This window comes from Falco punctatus, assembly GCF_963210335.1.
Source record: "Falco punctatus genome assembly, chromosome: 3".
NCBI lineage: Eukaryota > Metazoa > Chordata > Aves > Falconiformes > Falconidae > Falco > Falco punctatus.
In genome coordinates, this window is record NC_137582.1 from 58580961 (window position 1) to 58600135 (window position 19175).

The following is a 19175-nucleotide window of genomic DNA, read 5'->3' on the forward strand; positions in this document are numbered from 1 at the left end:
GAAACAGGAGTGCTCTTCATAAATCAATATTACTGGCATCTGTATTTCTTAAAGATGCCTGAAATCTACTGAGTCTCTAAATTCCTATCTACCTCACAATATAAAAGTTTGCACACCTTTTCCCATTAAAAAATTATTCAGGAAAAAAAAAATCTTGCAAAAGGTCAATGGGCATTAAGCTATGATAATTTAGAGTATAGGCTGAAGTCCTCTGTGGTTAGTCAATATATTAAGTATTACTCATTATGTTAAATATTAAACGTGGCAGCTACTCATATCCAGACACTTCCAACGCAGATCCCAGATACAAAAGCTTATTCTGACAGGTCCTCCTACATATTCTTTATTCACATTTTTGCCTTTGATTGTTCTTTTATTTGCACGTTTCATTATTCCAATTTTGGGTAAGCTAACAAATTATTTTAGAATAGGTCATAAAATAAACATACCTATAAATCATTGAGTTAGTATTGCATTAATTTTTGAAAGAAAAATTAGAAAACATTGGGGTTTAGTATTATTTATTTCATTGTTGGATAAAAATACCTCTAAGATAAAGATCCCCATTCCTGCTCTTACCAAAGCTAACTCTGCTAAATTACATGTCCATTTTACCACTGACTTCAGCAGTAGAAGTACTGGAGTCTAGAAGCATAAGTAAAAAAGATTGAAAAAAGTGGTTCAGAACAGCCATGAGTTTCATCCGTGGCACAAGGAATAACCTGTTTCTGGATGACCAGAGGAAAGGCTGTCTCAGCTTCCACATCGCAGGCGCTCTGCCAGAGATGCAGAACTGGGGTCAGGCACTGCCCGATAGGATGCAGAAGGCTCGTACCAAGCGGGTGGCCTGCAGCACCTCACTAGCGCACCAGAGAAACGCAGGGGATTTGACAGAGACCATCATGCTTCCCTGTAAATAAAAAATGCTGCCGGCAGCACCAGCAAGAGGGAAAGCCGTGCGAGCAGCTCCCCCTGGCCCAGCGGCCCCCCACAGCCCTGCTCTCCGCCCAGCCCAGGGAGCCTGTGGGGAGCACAGCCTGGCACATGCACCTCCTGGTCACCTCCGTTAAGTTTATTTCCCTCAAAAAAGTCAGAAATATGGGTAATCTTTCACTGTTTTCACAAACTATGTGAGAACTGAACCTGCTTGAGGCCGCTGGCTGCCCATTATGCCTGCTGGCATTGGCTAAAGCGAGTAAAAATTATTCAAAGATGGGAGGACACTGAGGCAACAAACCGCTGTGAGCCCTTTTCCTCAGGAAACCGGGCCCGGCCTGCTCCGAAGCCCAGCCACACCACATAGTTAAGTCGTTAACAACAACCTTCCAGACCGACCCGCTCCATCGGCTGTTGTGACACTTCACCTGCCGAGCACACACGACAGCTTAATAAAACGTACTTTTAGGTTTTACTGGGCTGGCTGCCGGCGCCACCGCGCCACCGCCCCACCCCGGGTGGCCCGAGGCGGCCGGGAACGTGCGCTATTTTTCTGTCAGAAAACGAGAACAGCTGAGGCCAGTGGTGCATTGTGAGGCAGCTGCAACCCTAACCAGCAGTACGGACGCCTGGGAACGGGACTGCGGTGACGGACGGCAGGAGGGACAGAGGGCAGCCCAGCACGGCGCGCCCAGGGCGGGGAGGTGACACAGCGGACCCCGCCCGCCGGAACCGCGACCGCCCTGTGGCCACACCCACCGCGGGGCGGGGCGAGGGGATAAGGCCCCGCCCCGCGCGAGCAGGAAACTCCCGCCGTTGCCTTACAAGGGCAGACGTGGCGCTTCCTCCGCCTCCCGCTCCTGGAATGCGGTGACCGTACCGCGCTGCACCACCGCTGCGCTGCGCCGGGGGGAGGCGGGCGGGACAGAGGCCGAGCCCGGCGCCCGGACCTCGTCCTCCTGGAGACGGTCGAGACCCCCGAGAGGACGCGCGCAGCCCACGGCCACTGCCGGGGCTCGTCCTTGGCACGGCCCGTGGCACCTTGCCGCCGAATCGAGGAGCCCCGCCGGCACCCCTCCGCCGCTCCGCGCGGATGGTCTCGCCCACGCCTTCCTTCCTCTGCGCCGGCGGGCGGCGGCCGCTCGCTCCCTCTCCGGAAGCGCCGGCGCCGCCGCTTCCCGCCGCTCTCGGACTAGGACCCTCTCCCGCAGCCGCCAGGTGAGGCTGGGCCGGGGGCTCCAGCGACCGCCTGCCTGGTGTGGAGCTGGGGGGCGGTGCGGGGTGCGGCGGGCCGGGGCTGTCTGATGGGGCGGGCCGGGGGTCCCTTGCGGCGTCACCCGCCTGCGGAGCAGCCCGCCTCGGCCCCCGCCTCTGTGCTGCCGGGCCCGGCCGGAGCCGAGCGTGGCGCGGACGCCGCGGCGCTCCCTCAGCGAGGAGCCGGGCTGGGGCTGGGGGCCGGCAGCGCCCGCGGGCCTGAGCAGCCAGCCGTCGGGAGGGGGCAGCTGCCTTCCAGCCCTCTCCAGCCGTTTCCTCGCCGCCGTCGGAGCGGGGGAAGGGCTGGCCTGGAAGCTCCAGCCGTCGGAAGAGGCTGAGATAGCAGGAGCTGCCGCGAGTCTGCCCTGCCGTGGCGACGTTTTGAAATAACTATGGCCGCAACGACTGCTGGGGACAGCCCGTAGCGGTTTCCATTCCCTAACTTGCAGACAGGCTTCGTTGAGTCACAGGCATTAGATTTTGAGGCAAGTGTGGCTCCTCCTGTACAAGGCTTTGGGAAAATTATTGGTGAGAAGTGTATTAAGGTGGCTTTCAAGACTAGGTGAGGTGGCATAGGGCGGCTTTTTTCCTGGAGGGTGCCTTGGTCTTGCATTTTCCTGCTACCCCCAGACCGCGGTGGATGCGTGGTGGTACCTGATGCTGTAATTGATGGTGTGAGCAGAACTTGGGGTTTAGCTTTGAGGCTGACCTTTGAATTTGATGGTTGAAAAAGAAAGTGACTATTATATCTTAGCCCATGTAGAGATTTTTTGGGGGGTGGGTTGTGGGGTTTTATTGTGTGATGGGCTTCGGGTTTGTTTTTTGTTATTTATTTTGAGTGATAGACGGTTACAATCATTGTAGCGTTGTTTTTATAACGTGAGGGTGTCTTCTAAAGTATAACTTTCTATTACTGCCTCTGAACAGATACAGCCTACCACCACTGTTAGTGGGTTGTAAAGTTTCCTATCTTACTGTCTGGCTCAAGCTCTTTAGTTGTTCAGTTTTGTCTCCTCCTAGGGCTTATCCTTTTCCCAGAGGTAAGGACCATAAGACGACTTTCTGTACGTCTGAAGTTTGATATCAATTGCTTGACTAAGCAAACAAATGTAAACGTGCAAGCAGCACGGTGCTATTACTACCTCTCCAGTCTAGTGGGTGTGATTTATTACTTTTTTAATATGTGAAAATCTTCCTAAATAAAGGTTATGTTTTTGGAAATGTCTTGTGGCAAGCGTTACAGGCAAGATTTTACGTTGGATCTTACATTCTTGAACTGATGCCAAAAAAGGCCCAGACCATTCAGTGCATCATAGTATTAAACAACCGAGACTAAACCTGTCTGTCACTACTTGTACTGTCTAATGTGAAGTTTTTCCACTTTTTATCTACTGAAATAATATTTTTGGTATATACTTACTCTATTTCCATTATAAAAGCATGACTTTTTTAAAAATAATAAATTACCTGGTGGATTTATCAGATGAAATATTATTTTTGTAGAATGAGTGGGTTCTGTGCTTGACTCCAGTGAGGTTAGTTCTGGGTTGTTACTTGTTCCCTGTTGTACATGGAGAGATAACACTGAGTGTAAACACTTGAACTTTCTCATCAGAAATTGATCTCTTTGGCTAAATGTATTGATGTCCTTGTTTTTCTGAACATGTTCCAATTTATAATTCGTAATAGAGCTTCTTAGCTCTGAGTGCCTTGATTCAGGCATAGCTGAACCAAACTTCTGCTGAAAGGCATTACAGTTCTGCGAAACCTAATGTTTCTCTGTACGCAGGCTGACAGGTCTCTTGAAGTGAGAATTGTGTCTTCTGTATTCTGTATGACTGCTTCTCAAGCCTGGTTGAGGATGGCTAATACAAGCATTGGCAAATGTTTCATCGTCTTTAGTATGATACTCTGATGTGGCAATCTTCTGAACAGAATTAAAAAAAAAAAATAGGCTTTCTTCCCACCATGTGTAGCTACAGTTGGCAGTAGTCTGCTTTTGTTACCTCCTCTTAGGATTGAATTGTACATGAGAGAATAGCAGATAGTGGCTTGCTGGGAGCACTGCCTTGCAGCGCATGCAAAGTAAAATTTTTAGCTTACTTTGGATAGGCCATATCCTGAAAACTATGAATTATTTCAGACAGTTATTAATAGATACCGTTTGACTCTGTTTTGGGTAGTTGAATTTTTAATCAGTAATTCAGAGTTTAACAGTAACTTCTGTGAGTGTTTTTACTGAGGTAAAAAAAAGACTGAAGTTATGCACAACCCTTCACTGCTGCTTGAAAGCTAACTACCTTTATTGTCAGCTGTCTTCATAAATATCTAGATGTCAGGAGTTCATATTTATTTGTTGAAGTGTTGTTGGAGGCCAGACATCTCAGATAGCTTGTGATTAGTGAATGCAATGAAGAGAACTTCAGTGTTGAATGATGCGCAGTTGCATTTCATATGCTATTTATAGTTCGGGACATAATGGTTTGGTTTATACGTCAGAAGAACGTTGTATATGCACATAGGATTTAAAAGTGTGGAATTAGCAGGGGAAATCAGTAACACTCTTTGTAGACAGGCTGAGAAGGACGTAACCATGGAATATCCTTTTATGATCCAGATGCTTGGTACAGCATGTCAGGTATCTGATACAAAGCAAGGTAAAATGTCTTCCATCTTAATTTAAAAAAAAAAAAAAACTGCTTTTTGCCTATTGGATTGATTAACCATGTAAGGGAATTAATTTGCTTAATTTTATTCTCTGGTTTTTAAGGTTGAATCCAAGTTAGTGACTTCAGTCTTGGTTTTCAGGTGTCTAACAGCAAGTATTTTAACTTTGAGAACTATCTGAAAAAGTTAGACCTGTGCTGTGACTGATTACAGTTGCATTTCTGACTAGATATTTCTTTAAAGTTATAAAAATTAATACTTGGTGTAAATTTCAAAATGTTGGTGTTCTTGTGACTACAGGTGCAGCTTAAATTTGTCCTCTTTCAGGACATGCTTGCTGCAGGTGCTTCCTGTAAAATTCAAAATCAAGGATGGAAGGAATCTGGTTTACATAACACTTGGTTTGGGCATAATAACAGGCTATAGCTGTATAGATTGCTTGCATTAGATGAAACTAGAGCATAGAGGCATACAAGACTTCTAGAAACAACATTAAACAGGGTCTGCTTCCTTCTGATCTGATGTTGAGGCCTTTTGTGTTTGTGTTTCAGTGAGTGACTCAGCTTTTTGTGATTGTACCATCAACCATAGTTGAACACTAAATGTATCTTCCCAGCTAAATAGAAGCACTTGAAAGCCTCACTTCTATCCTGATTTTATTAGTTATAACATGTTAACTACCACATTTATTTTTCATTTGACAGCTCAAGGGTAACAATGAAATTAGTATATTAGTGCTGCATGGAGCTATATAAAAATTCTAAGAATATATAGAAGTTTTTAAAGGTTGATAACTTACAAGAAACAGTTAAGATTTTTAGAACTATGGTGTCGTTAATTCATTTAAAGCAGAGTATGCTGGCATTTGCATGTGTAATGGTTCCACTGTGTAAGAGAAGAACAATGCACTACTTTTGAACCAAGTCCATGTCCTTTCTTGAACACACACAATCCTGTAGTTGACTTTGTTGAACGATGCTGGGAGAAATATCTGCTAAAGAAGTCCTATTGGAGTTCTTTCATCAATCTTCACAAAAACCTTATGCTTGATTTCTTTAACCACTGTATACTATGCTAGGCTAGCAGCCCCATATACTTCTGCGTGGTAGGTCAGCAGTGTGCCTCCTGAACTGATAAATATGTAGTCATCCTAATGTGTGGAAGATGCTGATAAGAGTATTGACTCAGTAATTCAAGCACTGTAATTTGATTTATTTAATGTAGCCTGCTATTGGCCTAGAGTGCCAGTCCCTGGATCCTGAAGTGTTATGTTTAATAGCAAGTGAAGTCTGAATGAAACGAAATGGACCCTGAGATATTAAAATAAATGTGTACTTTGGGGTATTTGCTTATTACATGGAATTTGATACACCTTTATCCATCCCTACCCCAAGGACTTGTAATATGATTTAATAAGGCTAAATCTTTAGTATGTTTCTGTCTTCCTAGAACCAACAGTCAACATGTCCAGCAAAAGGGCAAAGACAAAGACCACCAAGAAGCGCCCTCAGCGTGCCACTTCCAATGTATTTGCAATGTTTGATCAGTCGCAGATTCAGGAGTTCAAGGAGGCCTTCAACATGATTGACCAGAACAGGGACGGCTTCATTGACAAGGAGGACTTGCACGATATGCTCGCCTCCCTTGGTAATGGCACTTCTCTGTTTATGGTCGCCAAACAACTTTGTGCAATACTTACATTATTATATTCTAAATAATATTTAGAATACTGTGTTTGGGATAGCTTATGAGAAGTGTCTCCATTTGTGTTGAGCTATTCAGCTTGCTTTCTCTTTTAGTTTGAAAGCTAAACCAAATATGAATCCCTTTATCCGTAGGAAAGAATCCAACGGATGAATACCTAGATGCCATGATGAATGAGGCTCCAGGCCCCATAAACTTCACGATGTTCCTTACAATGTTTGGTGAGAAGTTAAATGGTACCGATCCAGAAGATGTAATCAGGAATGCGTTTGCTTGCTTTGATGAAGAAGCAACAGGTATGTGGGTAAAGTAACAGTGTATGTGTATTAGTTTTGTAACAAATAATCATATTCACAGAGGTGGTGATGACTAGGTCTGGAAACTCTTTTGATTTCTGTAAACTGAAAATCATGCCTCATCACCTGAAATTACATTTTCAAAGACTGCAAAGCTTAAAATCACAGACTTCTGGCACTTCTTGCTTCTGTTGTTCAAGACGGGTGAAAGTAAAAAATGTGGATTGGAAACTAGGGTCTTAAATTTTTCCTAACTTAAGTTGCCCCAGAGCTGAATATTATGTAAGGGGAGTCCTTGTCTTCAAAGCTGTTGAGCTTTTATGAAGAACTTATTTTCTGTCAGCAACTTGTATCCATGCACCTTCCCTCTTTTAAGCTACGCTTAACTGGAGAAGGAAATGAATCGGGGGGGAAAAACCTTGTGTGACTCAAAGTGCTGACAGAAGGATCACAAGTTCTATATAAGGTTGCTTGGTTGCTTTTTTAATAAACAATGCTAAAAGTGTATTCTTTGCAGCCAGTCAGTCTAGTAAATCTGAGTGGTGTCGCTGATTTAAGATCAATTTAATATCTTTGAAATATCTCAAACTTTCCTGTGGTTCATGCACTTCTTGAACACTGGTAGTCAGGTTCCATCATTTTTTTTTTCAGTGGTTTCCATTAGGAATGTTCAAGACCAGATGGATTCCCTTTGTGTAAAATACAAATTTGTATATTCTTTGAAACAACACAGGCAAATCTCAGAACGGCCTTTACCTGAAGTGAGAGCATGCAAATTAACAAAGAGGCTTGACTTGATTGAATACTTGTAATTATTCAGTAATTACAGTAATAGGTTTTAATGGCTGTTTTCATTTGGCAACAAAAACTGTAGGTATCATTAATTGAACAAAAAAAATTGAAGAAAGACATTATCATCTGTCTATCAGCTGATAAATGTAAACACTCATGTCCTCTTCTGTTGTGTTCAAGGGTTCATCCAGGAAGACTACCTGCGGGAGCTGCTGACGACGATGGGAGACAGGTTCACAGATGAAGAGGTGGATGAGCTGTACAGAGAGGCCCCCATCGATAAAAAGGGGAATTTCAACTACATTGAATTCACGCGCATCCTGAAACATGGAGCAAAAGACAAGGATGACTGAGCAAATCACCTGATACCTGCAGATTATCTCTACTTTACACTTAGGTTTATTTTTGAGGGTTTCTTCCTGATAGAACTTGTTGCATGCATCTAGCTTTACAGCTTTTGCCTTTGTCAATGTATTTATCTATTCCAGGCCGTTTAGGCATATTTGCACCTGTGTAATCAGACTGGAACTGGGGGAAATATTGTGAGGAAAAGGGTATGGGGACAAAGATGCCTGGATTTGATGGTCCAGGAAAACAATCTCAATGTTTCTGGATTAGCTGGATTTTTACACTTTTGTAATAAATGCCATTTTGGAATAAAGATTGCTATATAGATAAATACCCTAATTTTTTTGTGAAAAATGACACTTCTATTATGCTTTTACAAATGCAGGGGTTAATTTGCAACTGCAAGTAAAATACAATTAAGCTGGAAAACTCATTTTCTTAATGTCTTGTTTGGTGTCACACAGTCCTGAAATGTGCCTAGTGGGATGTGCTGATCTTTAAAAATGTAGCTGTAGTAATTTCTTAACTCAAATTTTTAAGTGGGATTGGACTAGCGTAAGTAGTTAGCCAAAGAAATGGTTAGGGAAGATTGTTAGAATTGCCTTATCACCAGCAGAGAACATTAATGATTATTGAGCAGGTATCATGCCCAACTTTTATTTTCTTTTAATATTGCTTTTTAGCAATAATTTCATATCAAAGTTTGCATTCCTGTTTGCTAAGTTTTTATGTTGGCAATAACTGGGAATTGGGCATATTTTTTTTTCCCTTCAGTTGAAGGAAGCTTGTGCAATGGAATCTGAGAAGCTACAGTGCTGTGATACTGTGATAGCACTAATTAACAGCAATACATGACTGGAAAACCTACATACAGCTGCATTGCTCTGTAGCTAATGCGTTTGCATGTCAGAATGTCAGCAAAGTTGTTCTGAGAATTAACTTGGTGCTATACATGCAGAAGTCCCTCTCACTTTTTAAAAGGTCATGCATATTCCTTAGCTACATTGATAAGATGACTTTTAAGCAAGCAGGAACCATTCATTCAACAACATCTGTGCTGATGCTGTTGCCTCAAATACCAAGAAAAGAGGAAGGTGGTTCTCTTGGTTCTTAAGCATGACTGTGTCCTTCCATGTGTCTTATTTTTCAGCTTTCAGCTGAAAGAAATAAGAGAAATTTCTCGCCTACATATTTTATCAGTTAAAGTGATGACCTCTTACCCAGGAACCCTGCCCTCAGCTACTTTGCATGAATTAGGACCCCAAGGAACAGAAATTTTACTTCAGCTAAAGGGTTGTAAAGGCTGGGACAGCTTATCTGGTAAGGAGGGTTTGTTTCGTTTTGCAGTGTGGTAGCGTGAAGGCTCAGTTACTTAATCTTGCTTCTGTTCCCAGTATGGTAGTTCTTGAAGGTATTCTGGCTTTAGCTTTGTAAATAAATTAGTTTGACAAAGTATGCTTGGTAGGCGTACTTTTTAATTTTTTTTTGTTATTGCTGTGTAGCTTCTACTTCTAGGCTTAATTGAAATGAGTTTTCAGCCATTCCTTTTCCGATTTTCTGGTTTATTTGCTAACTGGAATGTAGCCTCAGTTTTTGTTTTTTCCTACCTGTGTTATTTGCTGTAATACTACAGACTGCCATGCCTGCTCCTTTTTTTTCCAAAGCTTGTTTTTAAACTATTTCAGTGCTCCTTGCAATGGTGGCTGAGGTATTTCTCCATGGCATGCCTGCAAGATTCTAGTAACGGCTGATTTTTTTGGAAGGGACACGTATGGAAGTTTTCACGTACATAGCCTGTGTGACAAAGATAAGAGTGGAGATCTAGGAAACATTTGTCTTGTTGAAACGTTGCTATGTAACTAAGCTGAAGAAGATACTGTCACTTCTTTAGACCGATCTTGTCACATCCTTGCAATTTAATACTGTGTGCATACGTGCAAGCAGCCTGTAGAAAGGATAGATGTTAGACTATGTTGATGATTTTTTTTCCCCATTGACTGTCTAAATGGTGTATCAGTTTTCTTATGTTATGAACAGTGGGCGCCCAAACCATTCTTTCCCTGGTACTATCTTCTCAGTAAATTTTAGGTGTTGATATGTTACACCAAGTAATAGGCAGACAAGCCAGCTGGCTGCTTCTTGCTGGAAATAAGTTTTGAAGTAGTGATTTTTAAATCCTGAATATGAGTTACATAAAAGAGAATCTGGTATCCTCCTTGGGAGGAAATTGTCCGCTTAAAAATCTTCTGTACCTACTGCTCTCTGTTTTTGAACAGCTAGCTGAAACATGGGATGTAGCTACTTTGTTCCTCATCGTGCTGCACAGGTGCTAGGCTCTTGGCTGCTTTCCCCAGTTAGGGGGTGGTGAGGGCAGGGAACTGTATTAATGCAAAGGTACCTGCCCAGGAAGACATGCTATTGAGAAAGAATTTCCAACTATGTTCGAGTATATTTAATGATGGCCTTCCAAGTTCAGGTTTCCCTAGTATCTGTATTGTAATGTGGGAAACTAGTTAACCTGCAAGTGGGCACAAGCCCCTTAACCGCCAGAAGGCTACGAGACCTACAGACCCAGCCAAGAGACCATATAAGAGCATCTGATGCGTTTTGTAGCCAGGCAGCGAGGAATGTCCAGACAGCTGAGGCTGCATGCTGAGGGCTGTAGGGATGTGTCATCAGTGATCTGCTTCCAAAAATAAAAATAACTGGTCACTGAAGCAGCTTAAGCTTCTGATGACTTAGACTTAGCATTTTGCAGTCAAAATCTTGGAACCTAATCTTTTCTCCCTTGGGGTTCATATATAATGATCTCCAAGCCCTATGCCAGAGTAAGCTTATGATGAAAAACTATTTTCATAGGCTGATGCACACATTTAATAGCCTTACATCTACAGTGATATAAATAATGCCATGTGAAGCACTACTGAAAACCAGTGACTTATTTTATGTGACCCATTTACCCTGTTCTAAGGCTACATCCGCAAAGGTTGACTGGAAGCCAAGGAGCTGCTGCGGCTGCATGACAAACCTCCAAAGGGGACTACGTGTGTGTGAAGGGCCGCCAGCGTGTGCTTACCTGCTGCCTTCTTTTTTTTCCCCTCCTCTCACTGCTGCTGGAGATACAGGTAATATGCAACACTTTAACCATTTGTTTCTATTCTATACTCCATGCTGCCTTTAAGTGAATGAAACGATCAAACAATCTTTTATCACGCGGTGATCAGGTGAGTGAAGCATTCTGCAACATGAAGTCAGCTTAATATAAGAGCTTAGCAACTAACGGATGTCACAGGGGTGGTGTCGTACGCTCTGAAGTAAGGATCTGTTTCACCACTGCCCTAAGAACTATCTTTAGATGGGTTGTTTCTAGGATCACTGTCATATGTCAGGAAACAAAACTAACGCAGGGGCCCCATCCTGGCACAGGAAACCAGCAACAGTATGCCTTTGTGTCCTCCCCAGTGCATTTGTTCCAAAAGCTGGAAAATATCTGAAATCTCATCATCGCATGTTTCTTGTGACCCTTTCTTGTCTGGAATGTTCCTAACGTATTCTTTGGTATGTTCTTGTGGAGTTTCAAATGGCAACGAATAGCTCTTTTGCCATACTGAAAGCATTCAGGCAACCTAAGTCTTAATAACAGGTGAGTAACAACCAAAGTTGAGTCGGGAATATTTTAGCTATCACCAGTTAATCTGCCATTGGTATTGCCTGTGCACCCATGCTCCTCTTTTGGCTTGCCTACTTAATATTTCAAACTCGACTGTCACTTCTAGATAATCTCCTCCTTTTGAAAAATTATTTAGGATGACAGTAACTCGGAAACAGTATTACAGAAGCCAGGAACAATATAGAGGCGAAAAGAAATCAGTAAATGCATCTCAAAATGCAGCTTAAAAATAAGTTATCATGAAATGTTGAAAAGCAATACTGGGGGGCAAACAAATTCCACGCAGCTCATTTTTGTTGTGTTCCAACAGCTGCTCCACAGAGATCACTGTTTTCCCAAACTTCTCATAGACAGAAAACTTTTTATCTCAAAAAAAAAAAAAGGAAGATAAAGAAAAAAAAGTAGCTGCACCCAGCTGCTCTTCCTGTTTTCCTCTGCAGCCCATGGGCCTGTACCCACATCATTGCCTGTTCCTGGGGACCACTCGTTGTGGGTAGGAGCCAGCTCAGTGCTGCGGGCAGACAAAGCAGGCAGGCTGCCGTGGGAGCAAGTCCCTGTGCTAGACCTTGGCGGGAGCAGGGGAAATTGTCTTGCAAATTTCAACAATACAGAAAAATATACTGCCTAGATACTCCCTAGAGAAAAGATGATACGTAACAGTCGTTGCATCACAGGGCTTAAGGGGTCATTCGGTTTCTAACAATGTAATACATCTAAGGGAAAATATTTACATGTTTCTCAGAAGCACTTGGTTAACAGGAGAGCAGGAAATTAAACCGCCTCCTAGAAAATCCCAGCTGCTTGCTGTGCTGCACACAGGCTCCCGGCCACGCAGCGTCATCCAGTCCCTTGGCAAACCAGCCTTGAACCCTTACAAAGCTTGAAAGACGGTTACAAATACTACAGGATTAGGCAGGTCAAGCCTAACTTTAGGATGCACGCCTCAAGGAGCAGATGGTATGTGACAGCAGCATTCATTTTACATGCTTGTAAGCTGTCACTGTTCAATTTTGCCACTTTTATTTAATCCTTAAGTTGTAATATTTCATCACATTTTAAGGTATCAGTGAGTACAACCTCACTAAATACTGAACTAAGTTTTGGTTTTTTCCTCATGAGTGTTGTGGACACAGCTCCTTGGAAGTTAAAAAGACAACATTTCACATTACTTTCCAGCTTCTGTCTAGCATATTCAAGGAAGTGGGTGTAAAAAGAGGCCTGCGACCCCTGTCTTGGTATGTGCTAAAATAGAGCTGGTGTCAGATACCAGTAACCTGAGCCTTGACCAAGCGTTGTATCTGACTGGTGTTTTTTTTTCCTTTGTTGAATTCTTCTTCCTTAATTGTGAGCTAACGATCTTCAACACAATACATTTTATACTGGTAGCATACTACCACCCCACAAGAAGCATGTTGATTTTGAAATGGTTCCACCAGCTGACAAAACCTGCATAGGCATTAGCTAGTGAGAAAACTGGCAACAGCTTACTTTTTATGTCAAAGACCTGACTGAATTTGCTCCTCCTTGTTTTCTGAGTATGTTTTAAAATATCATCTTAGGCCTTCAGCCAAGCATTGAGCACATTTCATTTTCTTCCTTATTTGTACATACATATTGTCAGATAGATACAGAAATGCAAGGGGAGGGCATATACGTAGGTCCTTAGGTTTAGCAGAATTAATTACATGTATTTGAAAGACCGGTGGCCTCACTCTCTTCTTACTAAGAATACCTTAGGAACACTTGTTTTTGTATTTCACTTATAAACATTGTGGAATCATGGTGTCTGGCAATACTTCTCATTAAAGCTAGTGCAAAAAGGGGAGGAAAACCCCAGAGCCTTGGGTAAAATTATTGGCACTTACTAGTTGGAATAAAAAACAAGTGATGGACATACAGCACAAATAGCAGTACGGTGACTTCTTTGTCATAGAGAACAGGTAGCAAGGGACAAAAGCCTAACAGAAATCAATGGCCCAAGATGTACTTTTCAATTTTTCCTTCCTTTATTTTTTTAATTTGTGATTGTATATATAAAGGACTTTGGACTTAGCAGACAAGGTGCTCCTTGCATTTCCAAGTCCAGTCCCTCAATACTTTGTCAGACATGTTCAGTGCCCATTCATATGGTGACTGAGGTGCAGATTTAAATAATTATATTGAGGTTTTTTGTTTTCTCTTGTTTTACAACAGTTCAGAGGCTATTTTATTTATGTTCATTACATTTCTCTGCTTTGTCCTTGGCCCTGGTGTACTGTTGTCATATGATGCTCTAGAGAACTTAGGTCCTCACCTTTTTCTCAGCTATGCACAGTGGAAGTTACCAGAAAGTCAAAACAGAACTATTTCTCATTTTCAATGTGGAGAAAGATTGTATCTTTCTTCTATAGGCTCCAGTACATTCTTTGAGAGCCTTTATTTTTCATGTTTTCAGCATCCACATTGTGGCAGGCACCACCTGGAAATGCAGTAATTTACCATTTTTATTCATGAGGTGTTTGAATGAACACAGGGAACACCCTGCAGCCAGTTAGAAGTCTTGCTCTGAGGCCCTCCAAGAAACCCAAGCAAAGGCATGCATTCAGAATCCCTTCTTTCACTCATGACTTCTCAAACATTTTCCCTTTGGATGACTGCACGGGAGCTATTTTTGGAGAAATTCCAGAACAACTCTGGGACACTCCCAGCATCACAAAAAGAATGGCTGTCACACTGATACAGCACTGCACTTGGGATAGCTTGGCAGAGATAACAGATGCCAGCTGGAATCAGGGAAGAAGGGATGATGGAAAGGCAGATGAATGAGCCAAAATACTAGGTGAAGAAATTGACAGTCAAAATGCTTTTGTTAAATGACTGTTTACACCTAGAACTGTCTCAGATGGATATATTTAATTTTGATTGTGCTGTCAATACTAAACCTCTGTAACTAGCATTTGCTGCTTTTGTTGAACAGTGATAACATGCTCAGAAAAAAACCCTGCACTTAACCAGCAAAACTTTCCATCCAACTTCCACACATTTTTAATTCTTAATTTGATGTGAAAATCACAAATATACTTTTTCATCTAGTCTCTTTTTAGACTCTTCTGTTCATTCCCTATGCTTATCCTCAGTCTTCTGTGATGACCAAGGGTATGGAATAGCTTCTGTACAAAATTACTGAAGTGGGACTGTGCTGTAGCTGACGGAACATGCAAAAGCTCTGTAGAAGCAAAAGTAACATGAAAGAGGTGGACACACAATTCAGCCTTAGCATTTCTTCCAATATAAAATCTAGACCATCAAATAAAAATAGGAATAGGTAGGTTCAAAATCAGTAAGGTGAAGTTCTTCCTGTAACAAATAGCAACCTTGCAAAGAATCCAAAAACACCTGCAAAGGATATCAGGGATGCTAAATTTACATCAATTCAAGCACTGCTTATTAGGCAAGCTTGTGAAAGAAGTTCATCATGGGTTACTAAATACCACATCTGGCTCAGGGTGGCTTATCCTTCCATGAGCTAAAAATAGCAGAGGTTGGGAGAAGATTCTGGGAAAACAGGCTACGCTGATTGTTATTTTTCCCAAAATACCTGCATATGGCCATTGCCGCTGTTTTCCCCTCAAGAACAGGCTTAAAGCACCCAGTGTGCTCTATCCTCTAAAAAGAAGAGGAAGTACAGAGAAATAGGTTCTCAAAAAATCTGATGATTTTTAAGTTTCAGAGAATAAACCAAAACCATAAAACTCTCCAGAGACTTGGAGACTTCACAGCATCTATTCTTTGTTGAAGGCACCCAGGGAAACAGTAAGCACATCCCAGCGGTGTTCCACCTAGAAATGCAAGAAGAGGACACAGCTGCTGGGCTTCCCCTTGCCCACTCTCAAGACAAATTTTGACTTGCTGAAAAATCAGGGTGAGACTCGGACAATCTCATTTAACCCCAGCTTCATGGTTGTCATTATCTCAGGAGGCAGCAAGATCTGAACGTTGAGCAAAACTCTAGCTCGAGCAATCGTGACAGGCTTGCTTTCCTCCTCACCACTGTGTATGGCCAAAGGTGGGCGCTGGGGGTGATCCTGGTGCTTTTCCTGGCCTTGCAGTGAGCAAGACTGCACAGAAGCAGACCAGTCCCCTGGCCCCGACTTGTTCAGTACAGTTGCTTTTGTGGAGCAGACAGCACAGACACACGGTCTGTGGGAACAGCAGCACACCAAAGGATGGCCAAGACTTTGCTCCCTGCTTTCCACATCCAGAACGCACATGTCTTTACAGCCAGGGTGCACTGGGCTAGGCAGACTTCTACTGTGAGCCCGTCCCGTTGTTCCTGTAACATTAATTAGATTCATACAGAAACATCATATGACACAGATTGATTCTGCTTCATTAAGCAACCAAGTTAATCATAAATATTTGCAGTGTCATCATAACTCAGCAGAGGTGGTGAAATGGAGAGAATTAAACGGAGGGAGAAGGTTTACTGCAAATCGCTTGCTGTCACAGCCTTAGAACTTAAGTATGAAACAAATAATTTTGAAGGCTTTTAGACAGTTCAAAGAAAATAAGCCTAGGAAAACATTCCAACAGCACCAAAGTAGTTGAGTATTTTAGATGGAAAATACATGGAAAAATTATACATTTAGCTTAAAAGTTTTTTTTTTTTCTAATGACTGACATAAATGAGAAAGTGGAAGTAACAAAAGAAAAAGTAGTAGAAAGAAAACAACCAAAGGATTTAAGAGTTCAGCACTTGAAAAAATGTTTTCAGAATAGATAAATAAATTCCTGTTCTGTGCCGTTTATGCAGGAAATCACGCGGTACTGAGAAATTAACAAATTTTTGGCATACATTCTGGGACGCGGTCGTGCAAGCGCTTTCCCCCCGCCCACAGAGCGAGCGCTGCCTGGGACCGCGGCCCGTCACCAGGCGGCGCTGTTCCGGGGCGCAGCGCTGTTGGGGGCGCAGCCCCACCCCTGCAGGCGCCCCCCCCCGGCACACACGGCCCGGGCCCCCCGCGCTCGTTCTGCGGGGGCTGCACGGCCGGACCGAGACGTTCCTGCTGGTGGGGTGGCACAAGGCTGGGTGAACGCTCCGCAGCACAGCTACGCATCCCCGCGCTGCGCTCCCCAGAACGCGCTCTGCCTGGGATGTGCCCGGACCGTTCAGAAGCGCCCAAAGGCCGTATTCAAGAGCAGGTCTGCGGTCCCATCAGATAGCGATCTGCAAGCGCAGCTCTGTACAGTCAGGAAGCGCCACCGGAGCGCAGAGCAGCCTGCATACTCCAGAAACAGCCTGTGGCTTCCTCAGAAAGAGTCTGCAAGGCAGCAAGGAATGGGATTACAGCCAGCATCAGCCAGGGATGCACAGTCACTGTGAACTAAGCGCTGTTGGAGGCTGCGGGTAGCTCGGGGGTACCATCCTCAAGCACCCGGCCTCTCCAGAGGGAGGTTTAAACAGCAGAAACTAAGTCCACCCTTCACCTGAGAGACCACCACAACACACCTTAATTAAAAGCTGAAGTACAAGCTAACACATTCACAAAAAAAAAAAAAAAAAAAAGGCCTTTATTGTTTTTGTCTTTTTTTACGATTTATGTTAATAAATAAAAAAATATTCACGAAATATTATGAGGCAAAACAAATCCCTTTTTCCCCCTTTAAATTCCTTTAGTTGTACCATGAATGCTGGAATCAAGTAAAATTGAACCATTTGTAAAAGCATTATATAGATTTATGTCACACAGAAAATGGTCTGCTTATAACAACTGCTTCTCATTCCGTTATCACAGAATCACAAAATGGTCAGGGTTGGTTATGATGCGATAAATTGGAGACAAAAGCCGAGAGAAAAGAGAGATTGAAATTGAGATTTGTCAGTAACAACTGATCTCACACTGGGCCAACAATATTACCATATCTATTCTCACCTCTTTGGAAGTTAAACGCTAAAAACAACATACACGGTGACAAGTTTCATGTAACACCTTTTTAATAGCATGAAAAACAATACACTATAGCATAGCGTGTTTACAGCAGTGGTTCAATTTGAAGTAACTGATGAAAGGATTTTAAATGAAGATATCAAATAACTATTTTCATAATTAAATTGCAACACACAACTCAGTTGTCAACATTATCCCAGGGTATTTTAATAACTCTATTACTATCTTGGTGTTTCTACAGCTCTCCTGCCCACTCACACTTTGCATATAATTACCTTGAAACTATGTGCCATGTCTAGTAAGTACAGAGGATTTTCCCCTAAAACTGTTTTCCATTAGCATGCTCTCAATTCAGCAAAGTTTAGTATTTTTTTCCATTGCATGTTGAGGCAAATTTTAGAAAAGCAATATTAAAATTCATCGGGGAGGTATTTCTATAAGCTAATTAGGCCAAATTCTCAGACTTCATGAAGTAACTCTTCTGGTTTAAGGGGAGGGCAGGAAAGAAAGTTGGCCCTTTTAGCAGTTGTGTCTTCAGATCTCGGCCTGCGACTTCTAGATTGTATATTAACTTCAGTATATACAGTACCTAAACATAATCCATTTGCATTTGTAAACACAATCAGTAATTTCAACAAATGCACGTTCATGTGGTTTTTTCCATTTCCTCCTTAAGAGTTACTGTTTAACAAGATACTGATCGTATACCAACAAAACTGATAACAGACAGCAAAGGAGTTAAAAGAATGATAAACTGACAGTGCAGCTTTCCATCTGACAATATTCAGAATGCCTTTGTGTACCAAACCACAGCTACTTGAAGCCCAGGTGATTTCTATGGGACTTCAATATGCAAAATGTGAGTAAGCATGCCCTTAAGAAAAATCTCAGAAATGCAGAAGCGGTCACGGGCTACAGACCAACTGCTTCTGATGTCATTTCAGACCCCATCCTCAGGGGAGCTCTAAAAAGACCTTGTAACTCAATTTCTTTGAGATCCTACATCAGTAAATGAAGCAACAAAAAAAATAAAATAGTGTTCTCCTTTGCACTTTTTTCATGAAGAAAATATAAGCAAGTATAAATCCTCCGAGTATGGCTGCAAGAAGTGTAAAGTCTTGCTCCGGCGGCAGTACTCGTTTAGAAGGCTTAAAGGTGCGAACCGGATTTTTTCAGGTCCCTTCAGCGGCGCCCGAGGCGACCCGGGCGGTGCCACCACACGGCCAGGCTTCGCTGACCTCGCCGCGATGGACCGCGAACCGGTAACTCCGCGCTCGCCGGTAGAGGCTTCAGGAACACGGACCGAAGCTCCCTTTTCCACGTGATAAATAACACTAACCGCGCGGGAGGAGGCGGCTGCCCCCAGGCGCTGCCTGTCCGCCTCTCAAACAGCGGCGCCGAGCGGGGTGTCCCCGTCCCCCCGCCCCGCTCGGGTGCCGGCGGCCCCAGCCCGCAGCAGCTCCGCGTACCCCCGGTCCCAGCCACGCGTTTTTCAGGCAGTTCGGGCTTACCTTCCGTCCCGCATCACCTTCCTGGGCTCTCCCCGGCACGGCTCGGCTCGGCTCGGCTCGGCTCGGCTCG

The 19175-nt window shown here is 43.2% G+C and overlaps 2 protein-coding genes across 2 annotated transcripts in view; one reads left to right on the plus strand and one right to left on the minus strand.

Moving 5' to 3' along the window:
• The window catches only part of MYOM1 (myomesin 1), a 120440-nt gene extending 101293 nt beyond the window's left edge, over nt 1-19147 (minus strand). The window contains exon 1 of the mRNA XM_080381367.1: nt 19106-19147. The gene's annotated coding sequence lies outside the window, so the exon portion shown is untranslated. The remainder of the gene's footprint in view (nt 1-19105) is intronic.
• Nucleotides 1867-8430, plus strand: LOC308061437 (myosin regulatory light chain 2, smooth muscle minor isoform). The gene is made up of 4 exons (XM_080381396.1): nt 1867-2154; nt 6307-6504; nt 6696-6857; nt 7830-8430. The coding sequence occupies exons 2-4, from the start codon at nt 6321-6323 to the stop codon at nt 8000-8002; spliced, it is 519 nt and encodes a 172-aa protein (XP_080237522.1). The 5' UTR covers nt 1867-2154; nt 6307-6320; the 3' UTR covers nt 8003-8430.
• Nucleotides 19148-19175: the final 28 nt, after the last annotated feature.

Coding starts and splice junctions, on each gene's coding strand:
- LOC308061437 (XM_080381396.1), top strand. CDS start 6,321: ATGTCCAGCAAAAGGGCAAAGACAAAGACCACCAAGAAGCGCCCTCAG. Junction 6,505..6,695: donor CGATATGCTCGCCTCCCTTG/GTAATGGCACTT, acceptor CTTTATCCGTAG/GAAAGAATCCAACGGATGAA. Junction 6,858..7,829: donor CTTTGATGAAGAAGCAACAG/GTATGTGGGTAA, acceptor GTTGTGTTCAAG/GGTTCATCCAGGAAGACTAC.